General features: G+C 31.0%; 1 protein-coding gene across 1 annotated transcript in view; it reads right to left on the reverse strand.

The window, feature by feature from the left end:
* Positions 1 to 4,645: 4,645 nt before the first annotated feature.
* Positions 4,646 to 13,837, reverse strand: part of LOC133825643 (uncharacterized) — a 52,446-nt gene continuing 43,254 nt past the window's right edge. Inside the window, exons 2-8 of the mRNA XM_062258557.1 lie at positions 6,223 to 7,038; positions 5,701 to 6,063; positions 5,570 to 5,590; positions 5,426 to 5,503; positions 5,120 to 5,182; positions 4,843 to 4,917; positions 4,646 to 4,696 (exon numbers count right to left, since the gene is read on the reverse strand). Of these exons, the coding sequence (XP_062114541.1) occupies positions 4,646 to 4,696; positions 4,843 to 4,917; positions 5,120 to 5,182; positions 5,426 to 5,503; positions 5,570 to 5,590; positions 5,701 to 6,063; positions 6,223 to 7,038 (1,467 nt within the window). The remainder of the gene's footprint in view (positions 4,697 to 4,842; positions 4,918 to 5,119; positions 5,183 to 5,425; positions 5,504 to 5,569; positions 5,591 to 5,700; positions 6,064 to 6,222; positions 7,039 to 13,837) is intronic.

The following is a 13,837-nucleotide window of genomic DNA, read 5'->3' on the forward strand; positions in this document are numbered from 1 at the left end:
ACATTCACTTTAGTTTTACCACTTTTAGTTTACTATTTGTTGGATTTGGAACATCAGGATGTTTTCCACTAATAATTTGGCTACATTCAATTGGTTGTAGGTCATGTTAGAAATATGAGTGTGTTCAATTAATTGATGACATTTATCTTTGAAAGTGTTATATCTCAATTAGATTTGATGTTTCAAATACATTATGGTATCTTCTGTAATCAAATTTAAAATGGTATATAAGTTTAAAAGTATATTTGTTATTTGAATTATGGTATATGACAGTGGCTATTGCTTATGGTTTATTAAAAAAAATAGGGTACATGTATTATTATTTATTGTAGTCTATCACAACACCTGTTGCTTTTGATTACATATAAAAAAAATTATGGTATATAAGTTTATCATAACGGTATATATGTTATTTGTGTTACAGTATATCAGATATAGAAATATCTGAAGAGATTTTGTTTTTTTTGTACATAATTTCATTAGCATGGTCTATCTTCTATTTGTATTACAGTATATGTATTTTGTATGTATAACTTGCAATCGAAAAAAATCTGGTATGGCACATAAGTTTACAAGATCGGTATATCTATTGTATGCTTTACAGTATACCACTGTTATTGTTTTCTTACAATACCTCTATATATATGTATGTTGTGGTGTAGGAGTTTATTAAAATAGTATATCTATAGAGAACACAAGTATATTAATTTAGGCTAATTTTAATTAGCTATGTTATATAGAGAGAAAAAAAATGGTATATTTATTTGTGGTATATAACTTTAAAAGTGTAGTATTTCTGATATTTTTATAATGGTATATCACTGCCTCTATTACTTATTAATTGTTTGTTTTATTGTATATTAGAATTAAAATTACATTATGTTAAAATAAAAGTTCAGAAAGGAAACTTGTTTCTGGCAACTTCCAATAATAATAACACTATTATTTATTTCTTAAAGTATATCACTTTGTATATATATATATATATTGTGGTATATGAGTTTAATATTATAGTATATTTGTTTTGAAAACTGGCATATTAGTTAAGGTTAGTTTTATTTAGCTATAAAAATAAAAATATGGTATATATATTTGGGGTATATAAGTTTAAAAATATGGTATATATGTTTTTTGTATAACGGTATATCATTGTTTCTATTGCTTCTCTTAAATTAAAAAAATTAGCTTATGTCAAATATAAGTTAAATAATTTCATTGGTATATAGTTTTAAAATGATTATAAGAATGTTTTTTTCTATGGTATATTAGAACTCATGAATGGTAATTTCTTTATGTTATGGAGAAACATTTTTTTTAACTATGGTTTTATTTGCATGGTATATATGTTATTTGACTTGTAGTATACCATATTCAAGTATCCATATTAATTAATTTTGTTAAAAATAAAAAGTAAAAGCTTTTGGCATACATGTTTAATAGTATAGCATATCTATAATTTATATGACAGTATATCATAATTATCAATAGCTTGTCTTTGCATATATTATAGTATATAAGTTTACAACTTTGGTATATCTTTGGTTTGTCTAATGGTATATAAGTTTACAACTTTAGTATATCTGTGGTTTGTCTATATTTGTTGTGTTATACGAGTTTATTAAAAATAGTATATCTACAGTGAACACCAGTATATTAATATAATTGAATAACATCTTTTAACTAAGATATCTTTTAATTACATATGAATATCCAACTTTTTGTACAGAAATATTAAAAAAAAAAGTTGTTCGTATGTGGTAAGTTTACAAAACCATTTATGTATCGCTATCAGTATTTCTCCTCTGTTTTTCCTTTCCCCAAGCATAAAGCTCCACAGCTAACTTTTCACGAAAGAATCGCATTTTTTGGTTTGTGATATCTTTTAAACTATTGTTCGACATCAAAGCTTCAGCTCTCTTGATGACAAACATTCCACAATCAAATCTGCATTAGACAAAAGACACAAAAAAAGTCATATTTTTTTCTAAAAAAACAAGATATAACAGATGACAAAGCATATATACAACAAACAAAAGTGATATACCAGAGCTTTTGTATTAGAGACAAACATCCCCATCATTTTAACAAAGCTAAAATGTAAAGATATATACTAAAAAGTCTGGCATACATCCAATAAGATTCATTTTTATTCAAAGTTTGCAAAAAAATATTTAAACTTACCCATTTTGTTGAACTTCCAAGTCTTCCACAAATTCCATATCAAAATCTCCTTTTTCAATATTTTTCCTTTCCTTGTAAAAATTTATAGATTGTAGAAGCATGGGTATCATCATTGAGTATGCAGTTACAACTGTCATGACATTCTTCGTGCGCCCTTTCCCAGCCATGCTATCATATATTTTAATCTTTTCGCTCTTCAAGACGATTTCAACAAGCACCCAATGGTACATATCGCGTATGTAAACAGGGCTGTAGATAAAGTCCACATTAATCCATGGTGTAGGAATTCTCATTTTCTTCCCATTTGCACAATTCAGTAGGTAAGCATAAGGCTTTTTTTCCCAAGAGAACTGTTCGCTTGGATTGTTGATATATGTCTCCCAAGCTTTGTTGATGTAGCGATCACATATGGCATCCATTGTTGTGCACCTTGTGTTATTATGTCTAAATTTTTTACGCAAATAATAGAACACAACATCCATATGCTGAAAGAACAATAAGTTAATATTATTAAATGCATCTATTAAGATAGAAGCATGGAAGAAAACATGACAAATATACCATTCTTCAAAAAACATATACAAGAAAATAAAAAGGAGCAAGACAAATATATCATTCATCAAAAGACATAAATAAAAAAGAGCACAAGTAAAATATACTATCTTTCAAAATTCATATACCAGAAAATAAAAAGATCATAAGACAAATATACCATCCTTCAAAATTCATATACTAGAAAATACATATACCATTACTCAAAATATATATACCATTATTCAAAATGCATATACCAGAAAATAAAAATAGCACAAGAAAACTATACCATCCTTCAAAATTCATATACTAGAAAATAAAAAAAGAGAATAAGATAAATATATCATTATTGAAAATACATATACCAAAAAATACAAAAGAGCAAGACAAATATACCATTATTCAAAGTACATATACCAGAAAACAAAAAGAGCACAAGTAAAATATACTATCTTTCAAAATGCATATACCAGAAAATAAAAAAATCACAAGACAAATATACCATCCTTCAAAATTCATATACTAGAAAATACATATACCATTAGTCAAAATATATATACCATTATTCAAAATGCATATACCAGAAAATAAAAATAGCACAAGAAAACTATACCATTCTTCAAAATTCATATACTAGAAAATAAAAAAAGAGAATTAAGATAAATATATCATTATTGAAAATACATATACCAAAAAATACAAAAGAGCAAGACAAATATACCATTATTCAAAGTACATATACCAGAAAACAAAAAAGAGCACAAGTAAAATATACTATCTTTCAAAATGCATATACCAGAAAATAAAATAAATAAACTAATGCAACAGCAATAACAAATACTCCAGTCCAAAGGATAAGTTTTGCAAATAAAAATATACATTATATGAGGCAAAACACAGAAGAAAAGAAACTTACATAATCACTGATACATTTTATCGGCGACCATATATCATAGAACCACATTTTGTGCTTCACAACATCTTCCACAAAGTTAAATGGTGGATCAATCGCTTCCTTTTCTACATATGTCCTATAAAAGAACAGATAAAATGATCATTATATGTAATTAAATTTTTAATATTTCTTAAATTAAAATAGTGAATAATTTTACCCTTTTCGTTCATCGAAACCTTCTTTCAGCCACTTTGCAAAATCCTTACATAATGTTAGTGCTGGTGGTTTGTCGATCTCATCTGTAAATGGGTGATTTATTATGTTTTGTTCATCTTCTAAAGTTGAGGCTTGCTGAAATGGTGAGGCTTGTTTCAGTGGTGGAACTGCTTGAAGTGGGTAGACAAGCAATGGAACTTGCTGAAATGGTGAGATTTCTTCAAGTTGTTGGACTGCTTGAAGTGGGGAGACAAGCAATGGAACTTCCAAAGGTGATATCCCTAAATCAAAAGAAGGTTGAGAGTGTTTTGGTGTTGTGGGAGTGTCTGGCTTTGCTCTCTTTATACGTGTACTCTCTCCTTCAGCTGACCCAAACTTCGTAGTGTATGGTGACTTTTGAGCAATTCCAGGTTTTATTGTCCTTTTTCCAAGCTCCTTGGGTTCTTCAAAAACCTATAGCAATAAAAGAAAATCAATATACATATTTTCATATTAGCTAGTATATCATTTGATATACCATTCTTATATTTACATCATAAAAATATCATGTATATATATTTTGATAGCTTAAGACATTAGAATATTTTAATAATAATCATATTTCATATATTATAAATATGAAATGAAGTTTATAGATTTACATAATGTTATAAAAAATGTAGTGCAGCTACTGAAGTTAAACAACAAATGATCTGAAGTTTTTTTGAAATTAAACAACAATATATATTGACATAAAGTTAAACAACAGATATTATTAAAGTATTCAATAATTAGTCTTCCTCTTCCTCTTCTTCTTCGAGGGACCTGCCTTTTTTTCTTCTACTTTCTTTTTTCTTGTGTACACTCCTTGCTTCTTTTCTTTTTTTTTTTCTGCAAAATTAACAAAAAGAAAAAAAAAACTTATTTTTGCACTAATATAATAGAGAGATACGTATTAATATTGCAAAGGCAAAATTAAATATATCATTAAAATATTTCAACAACCAAATAATTATATAATATATACTGATCTATACCAGAATTTGAAATTGTGTTTCTATATTTTCTTGCTCTTGTTGATGTTCTTGTTCTACAATTGCAGCTGATTGTTCCTAAATAACAATTGATAAGTTTAAATATTATTAAAAAAAATAATGCATGTATATAAATATATATACCACAGGCTATAATAGATATACAAGAGGAAAAACAGATATATCAAAACAAATATAAATATAAATTTATGCATATATATATAACCAAAAACAAATGAGAAACGATAGACAAATTACCAAATAATTGTATAACATATACCTCAATTTCAACTTGTTGTTCAATATTTTCTTGTTCTTTTCCTTCAACAGTTGTTGCTTGTTCCTAGAAACAATAGTAAAATTTAGTATTGTAGAAGAAAGTATATAAATATATATATCATAGGCTACAATTGATATAAGAGCAAAAAAGAGAATTAAACTAAATGAAAATAAATATGCCCCATTAAAAAGGTATATATCACATATACCTTAACTGAAATTTTCCCTTCAAACACTTTTGTTTGTTATAAAAGTAAGTATAATATCAAATTATATATATATCAAAGGCAAACTATGAAACAATTACCTCAATTTCAACTTCAATTTGTACTTCAGCAGGTTCTTGTTGCAGTGGTGATGGGCTGGTCATTATTGGTGATTCATCCTACAAAATGATTTTCATTTTTAGTATTTTAGAAGAAAATTTACATTAGTATATAAACATATATACCTTAACCCAAACTAGATATACCTAAGGTAAAAACACATATACTAAAAACACAATTATAAATATCTGTCAAAGATTAAAAAAAACTTTAAATATTCTATATTGCATGTTAGATATATATATATTTCATATACCTCCATTGGTTCTTCTTGATCATATGTTTGTGCCTCTGCTGTTCTCCTTGCTGATGACACATTTGTATTGCTTTTGTTTTTTTCCAAGTTGTCTTCAAAAAATTTCTTGTGGATGGCACAAATGATCCTCTTCATGTCATTTATTTCAGATTCCAAGCGATCATTTTGTCTCAAAATCTTCTCATTTTGTTTGAGAAGCTTCTCATTTTGTCTGAGAAGCTCACTAATGTCGAAATTGTACTCAGCTTTAGAAGATTGTCCAGCTTCTTCTTGAATTTCCTCATTGAATTCAACATCTCTGAATTCAACCATGTAGCTTTTCCTCATCTCTTCATCAGTTGGTATCATTTGAAATAAAGAAACCTGAAAATGACAAATTATATTTCAATTAGTCACAACATAGTACACCGAACTATATACCAAAGTTGAAGTTTTATATACCAAAATAGAAATAGCATAATCTACTAAATATACACATATTTATTTGAAACATCATAAGAGTTTTAAGTTTGGATTACTTACATTGGGAGCCTGAAACACCTTGGTGGAAATGTTCTCAAAAGTCTGTTGCTCAGTAGAAGACCAATTTGTTATTCTAGGGATTTGGTCTCCTATTTTGTTTGCATAGATATGGGTAGTTCCTATGATCTCAAATGCAAAAATTTGTAAGGCAATTGCACATCCATCAACAGGATAATTCCCCCCATCACTCGTCCTATGTGGTGCCTTTTTGAGCCCTTTAAAGGTGAGATCAAATGATACTCTCCCCCAATGATAATCATCAAAAACAAAATAATTATCCACCATATCTATGTGTTTTTTTTCAATAACTTTTGTTGGTTGGCTGCCAAGAAGAAAATTTTCTACTAAATGTAACCTAGCAAGCTTCAACAACAAATCCTCATCACATCCATCATATTTTATAAAAGTCTCTTCTAATTGTTTTTTTGTGACCAATTTATTTTCAAGAAATAAGTTTGTCCAAATAGAACCCCGCTTAAATGTCATGCTTTCTATAGAAGGATCTATTTTTGTTTTCAATCCCATGATAATACTAAACTCTTTCAAACCAAAACTAAATACATGGTCATTCACCATGTATTTTAATTCATCATCTCCACTCTCTAGAGTCCTAAGCACCATATGGTGTACTAGTGCATTCATGGGTGTAATCTTTAAGTCTAATAAATGTCCTAGAGATCCTTTCTTAAAAATACTCATCAACCTAGCACCTAATTTTGTTTTTATTGATTCTATAACTCCCAACTTTCCTAGAAACTGAAGCTTCTTTTTGTTCCATTGATTCACTGATGTAATATATTCCATTTTCTTGTACTCCTGTATAGAATACATATGTCATACCATAAGTTAATAAAAAAAACAAAACCAGTAAAATGCAAACAATGGCATGTAAATCAAACCAAAGAGAAAAACAAGAAGAGTTGAAATTAGGTATACTTAAGAGCAGCTATGCGTCTGGTGACAAAATAGATTCAAGTTTCAGCAACAAGGAGGTGAAACTAAGAAAAACCAAACAACCAACAAAACTAAAAAATATTGTGTAGAAAGACTGTTCAGTTGACAAAGAAAATAAACAAAATCTCAAGTGACAAAGAAGGAAAGTTAAGAATAATACCATAAACTAATTAATCAAAACAAAACTACATAACCCGGTGATATTTGTTTTTTAATTTTTAGCCATTTAACACCACTTACACAGAAAAGAACCACTGAAAAACATGCTAGGGAACCAAAGTCTAATCTATAAACAAAGATATCAATGATCACCCAATTGCATAGTTGCTCCTTTCAATATTCAATATATTCAGTCAGCCCACTTTTGTTGAATTCTCCAGTACTAGAGCTAGATACACCATCAATATCAACATCCCTGGACCTTCTGAAAGAGGCATCTATAGCCTTTGTGTTAAGATATTCTGTTGTTTTGTTTCATTCAATTGAGGTTTAATTTCAGGTGAGAAACTAGAAGGAAAAGAGGACTGCAATAAGGTAAGTTTATGATGCAAAATTTTATCTTAATTTGTTTATTGACCATGATTGTTACTGCCTTGATGCACTATTATGTTATATGTGCTCTCTGTTTTAACCAGAGCAAAATCTGTTTACTTGGAATATCAATATATTTATTATATATGAAAAACAAAAAAAGACTAGAATTGCATGTAACATAAGCAAGGTCAAATATTTTACCTTAACACAAATCAAAGTATTGTGTAGGAAAACGGAAGAACAAAATGAAATTGTATTGATCTGAAATTGTTGATTACAAATGAGGGAACAGAATCAAGAAAGGTAAGAGCCTAACAACTAACAAATTAACTAACCTAAGCTAATTACAAGAAAAGAAAATAACAGTAAAAGAAGCTAACTGTGTATAAGAATAACTATTTATTTTGCAGGCAAGTTTTACTGGTATCTGAAATTATAGTATGTGTAGGCATACTCTTTAGCTTTGAACAGTTGACATATATGAACTTTCTTCATCGTTATATGTATGTATTATAATAAATTATAACTCTATGCAAGTTGGATTTAATTATTGCCTATATTATATATGATATGTTTATATTTTAATAACATCAACTTGTGTATAATCTTTTTAGTCCTTTTTTGGTTTGGTAGAAACTTTTTACTGTTTTTATAACGTTGCATAATCTATGGCAAATCATCCTCAGTATCTCAAATTCTCATAGTGAACTAGATATCTCAAATCAATCAACAAGACACAACATATCTTTCATTTCTTACAGGTGGCATCCATCCAAGGAAAGGGATAAGAAAATGAGAGGAATATTAAGCATTTTGTAATGCAAGGGAATTACAAGCCAACGCATACCAGTAAAGAGCTTTACTGATCAAGTTTATTTTACTTCATCATATTTATAGTCAATATAGGCCATTTATGAGTGGTATAGTTTAGTGTTGATTGTTTTTGAAGAATAAGAGAAATAGTAAAAAGGGTTAGAGTCATGATTTGGTACCCCTTAGCCCCAGCCATGGCCATGCCAATGACTCAGACATACCATGAAAAAGACAAAGAACATGCCAAATAGCTCAACTAATGGTCAACGAAGAAAATCTGAAGAAAATGATAAATGAAGAGACAAAGAGACATTGAGAGAGAGAACTTACAGAGAGCTTAGATAATTCAGCAAAGGTGGAGGTGAGTGGTTTAGCTTCAGTCTTCGACAATGGCTACGTGAGAGCCTAGCTTCGTTTTCGGCAATGATGGTGGTTGGAGCAGAGATTCAATAGCGTTGGAGCAGAGATTCAAACTTCAGGGTAGGAGACGAGATGAATGGTAAAAGTTAGGGCTTACCCTAGGTTAAGGAGGGAAGGGCAGATATGGAATTTCACTGGATTAATTTGTTAGAATGGGCCATTTAATGATTATTTTTGAAAGAGAGATATTTATCAAAATAATGTCTGATTTGGGGGCTAATTTTCTACAAGGCCCAATGACTAATATTGATATTGGATAACATAGTCGTTCAACTCCAAAAGGAGAATAAAATAGATAATTCATGAGTATTTTTTAGCTTAAAAGAGAATGAATTAATATTGGAGACCATGAAATTTGAAAATACAATAATATCCAAAAATTAACTTTTAAGTTTCCCATTGTATTTTTAGCACTTAAAAAAAACATAAAAATATAAAAATGTACAAACAACACACATAATATAATCAATATAAAAATAACATACATAATATAATATTTATGTATATGTATATATTAGGTGCAAACAACGTGTAACACACGTTTGTTTAGTTTTATTTAGAAAATTTACTAATTATTTTTATTAATTTTTTATGATTGTCATATAAATTTTAAATAAATAAGCAATATTATATATAAAAGAATGACATAAATATATTAAAAGAAAAATAAAACCAAAACAATGTTTATGGTTTTTTTTAAATAATAATAATACAATAACATTTTTGATTACAAACTACTCTATTTAATAATATATAAAACATTCATGATATTATTCAAATCACATGTCAATGATTGGAGATGTAGTGATCCAATTTTTTATTATTATTTTAATTGTTTGATTATTAGAAAATATTTGAATTCTTGTTTTGTGTGAATTAGAATTTATTGATTTATTGTGTAATGTTTGTTTAATTATTAGTGTTACATTTTATTAGGTGCGACAAATTATGTGATTAGAATATGTTACATTTTTTTTTTAATATTAACCTAAATTAACCTAATATTGAAATGTCAAAAAGTCTAGATTGAGATCTCTTACTACTGAGTTTGAAAATTTAACTATGAGAGATGATGAATCTGTTACTGAATTTCATGCTAGATAATGTGACATTACTATTGAATCTTTTGCACTAGGTGAAACTTATTCGGATTCCAAGCTTGCGAGGAAGGTGTTCGGAGCTTTCCCTAGGGAGAGCTCGAAGAAGAAATGAGAAATTTGTTAGGAAAAGTTGATTCTCTCACTTCGGACATCGAAGAGAAGAGGGTTGCTCTAGAAGAAATGCAGAAGAAGCTGGACTATTCTCTCACGTGTATAAACCCATTATCCCTCCTTTTCTCACTCTAAAAAAAGAATTTGAAGTGTTAATTTACCAAGGGAAATTTGAGTTTTTATGCTTAATGAGGGGTACTAATTCAAAAAAATGCTAGGCATTTTTATCATTTCAAAATAATGCCAATTCTTTTGAGCATACCCAAAATACCCCTAACACAACTTCCCCTAATTTTGATTGCTCCTTTCTCTCTCTCTCACTCTCTCGGTTCATCTCCCCCACCCGACTCACCAAAAACCAGCAAAAATCGCCCTCACCGTCGAAGTCGTCGAAGCGTCCGTCTCACCACCGTGTCACCTCCGTCGAAGCCTCCATTTCTCCCTTTTACCGGCCTTCTCGTCCTTCGTCTCTCAATCTCGCATAAAAAACCAAGGCTAAAATCGAGCAATTCCCCATCATCACGACTCATCCCTCTCTCTTGAATCTCAATCTCTACCAAAACCCACGTTCAATAGGGGTTCAAGTTTCTCCCTCTCCACCTTTTCCCTCTTGTTTAACATTACAAAGGTAACCTCTTATTTTTTATTTCATTCAATTTGTGTTTGTAGTGTTAGATTTTATGATTGTTTATGTGTTTGTGTTTATTTTTGGGTTTGAATCTGGTTGGTTAATGTATGGATTAGTGTGGGTATGTTGAGAGTGAACTCTGGGGATTTTTGTGGTTCTGGTAAGGTTGCTCGATGGTGGCTCGACGGGGTTTCGATGGTGGTTCGATGCATGCTCGATAAACTTGATAAGCAGTTAAGGGTTCCAGGTTTAGGCTCGATAGGGTTCGATGCATGCTTGATTGGGTTCGATAGGTTAGGTCATTTGGGGTTCTAGGTTTATGCTTCTGTGGGTTTGATGCATGTTCAATGGGGGTTTGATGCATGCTCGATTGGGTTCGACAAGGTAGGCCCATTAGGGGTTTCGGGTTTAAGATTGAGGGATTCGATGCATGATCGATGGGGGTTTGATGCATGCTTGATGGGTTAGGTATTTTGTTGGGTTCAATGGTGGTTTGATGCATGCTCGAGGTTGGTTCGTGTAATGACCCAACTACTCTAGACTTTTGGACCATTAATGAAACTATGCATACAAATCCTTAATAAAGCTTACATTGCGAAAATACCATAATTTTATTAGAAAACTTGTAAAAATAAGAGTTACTTACAAAAATATCAAGAATGATATGGGATCCCATTGTCTTAAAAACAAAACATAATTTAAAATAAAGGAGTTACATAGAAAGTGCGGAAAATTACACATAAACCCATAAATAAAAGACTACATCCTCGAAATCGAACTCTCGACTCCTTGAATCCATTCACCATCGATACACAATCTCCAAGCATCCACGAACCTTACCGCCACTAATAGCTATTTTCCTGCACATTTAAACAAAAAGGAATGAGCCTAATGCCCAGCAAGGAAAATCTAACACATACTTCATATACATAAATTTCATAATAAACATAAAGACATAACATAACGCTTATTATATACACATACTATAATGGCCATTATTACTTGGGGTCCCATAGACTAAACAAGTCATATGCCCATGAGATTAGTGGGGTCCTACTAGCTAAGTAGGTCATATGCCCATAATCTATTTGGGGTCTTGTTAGTCATATGGGTCATATGCCCAAGCCTACAAACATACATAACATAACACTTATCATAACATAAGAAACATAAGATAACATATAGAACATATAACATATGCATTTCTATCCTATTTTCCTTACCAAAGTTACCGGGATAAGAGGACAACATTGGGACTTTTGGAACACTCCTAAAACCATGTATAACAGGGTGAGTAGATTGAAGAAAAAGTAATGAAAAGAATGGAAGGAATGGAATGACTAAACCTTTGAGAAACATACTTACCAAAAACTTATGAGCAAGTTCTTAGATTTCCTAACCAAAATAAGAATGAGGTTAGAAGACTGAGTAGAAGACTATGAGAAAGAAAATAACATAAAACCAATGAACTAGAGTGTGGAAATACCTTGAAGACTTGTAGACCAATCTAAACCTCGAACCGAAATACTATAGAACCTTACTTCCCAAAGTGTTTGATAAGCTTATGATGATCAAGCTTATGATTCCCCAACCCAGGTGTTTACACTCTCACACTCACTTAGCACTTGCAGCCTCTGAACTTAGAGCAAAAGGTGAATAATGGCTGGGTACTAGGTCCTATTTATAGATTTTAGGAATGAAAGGATCTTAATTTTACTTGAATAAAAATAATAGCTTTTTAGGTGAAAATAATTTGAATAATCATTCAGCAGAGGCTGAAGACTCGTTCAAAAGATGTTGGCCTTATCAAGAGGTTGAATGGCTGAAAGGAAAAAGAATTCAAAAACTTTTGAAATATACTGAAGGAGGCGATATATCGCCTGGGCCAGTATGCCCGAGGCTGTCGTGCATCGTCTCGTGTTTTCCGTATCTACGTGCTGCGATATATCGCCCCCTATAGCTGCGATATATCGGCACACGCTGATTAATGAAACACGAAATTACACATTTTTAGCTAAGTTTGAATGGAGTAAACAGCCTTGACTAAGCCCTCAACGTATTCAAAGCTGCTGACTGACCTTATAGCATTCAAACTTTTACCCTTATTAAATTAAATCCTCAAAATACGTAATCCTTAATCATCCATACATAACATGTGCTTAAAATCCTATTGGTCCTTATCTAAACCTTATAGTATAATAAATATTATCCTTAATATTAGTCATATAATCAAACCTTAGGTTGACATTAATATTCTTAAACTATAGGTTAAACTTAGAAAATCTACAAGTACTACTATGAGTGTCCAAATAATTCCCGGTCTGAACCAAAAATCCACAGTTACAAAGATAATGCTATAAATACTATAATACTACTATCTAACTAGCTAAGTAAAGTTCTTGGACTCTACAATTCTCCCCTACTAAAAAGAATTTCGTCCTCGAAATTTACTTACCAAATAATTCCGGATACCGGCCTTGCATGTCCTCCTCCAACTCCCACGTTGCCTCTCGTTCAGAACTATTACTCCATAGGACTTTGACTATAGGAAAGCTCTTGGACCACAATTGCTTCATCCCTCTATCTAGGATGCTAACCGGTCGTTCCTCGTAACTTAAGTCTTTCTGGAGCACTATTGTATCGTACTTGAGGACGTGAGATGGGTCTGACACATATTTGCATAGCATCAAAATGTGGAACACGTTGTGACTATCGGCTAGTGCTGGCGGTAGTGCTAGTCTATACGCAACTGGTCCCACTTTGTCCAATATCTCAAAAGGACCTATGAATCGAGGACTAAGCTTGCCTTTCTTCCCGAACTGCTTGACACCTTTCATTGGAGATATCTTCAGGAAGACTTCATCTCCAACTTGGAACTCCACATCGCGTCGCTTGGTCTCCGCATAGCTTTTCTGACGGCTTTGAGCAGTAAGCATACACTGTCTAATAAGCGCAACTGCTTCTTGAGCTTGTCTAACAGCTTCGGGCCCTAGAAGCTGCCTTTCTCCTACCTCGTCCCAGTGTAACGGTGATCGACACCTTCTTCCATAAAGCA

Source organism: Humulus lupulus, chromosome 3 (genome assembly GCF_963169125.1).
Source record: "Humulus lupulus chromosome 3, drHumLupu1.1, whole genome shotgun sequence".
Classification (NCBI taxonomy): Eukaryota; Viridiplantae; Streptophyta; class Magnoliopsida; order Rosales; family Cannabaceae; genus Humulus; species Humulus lupulus.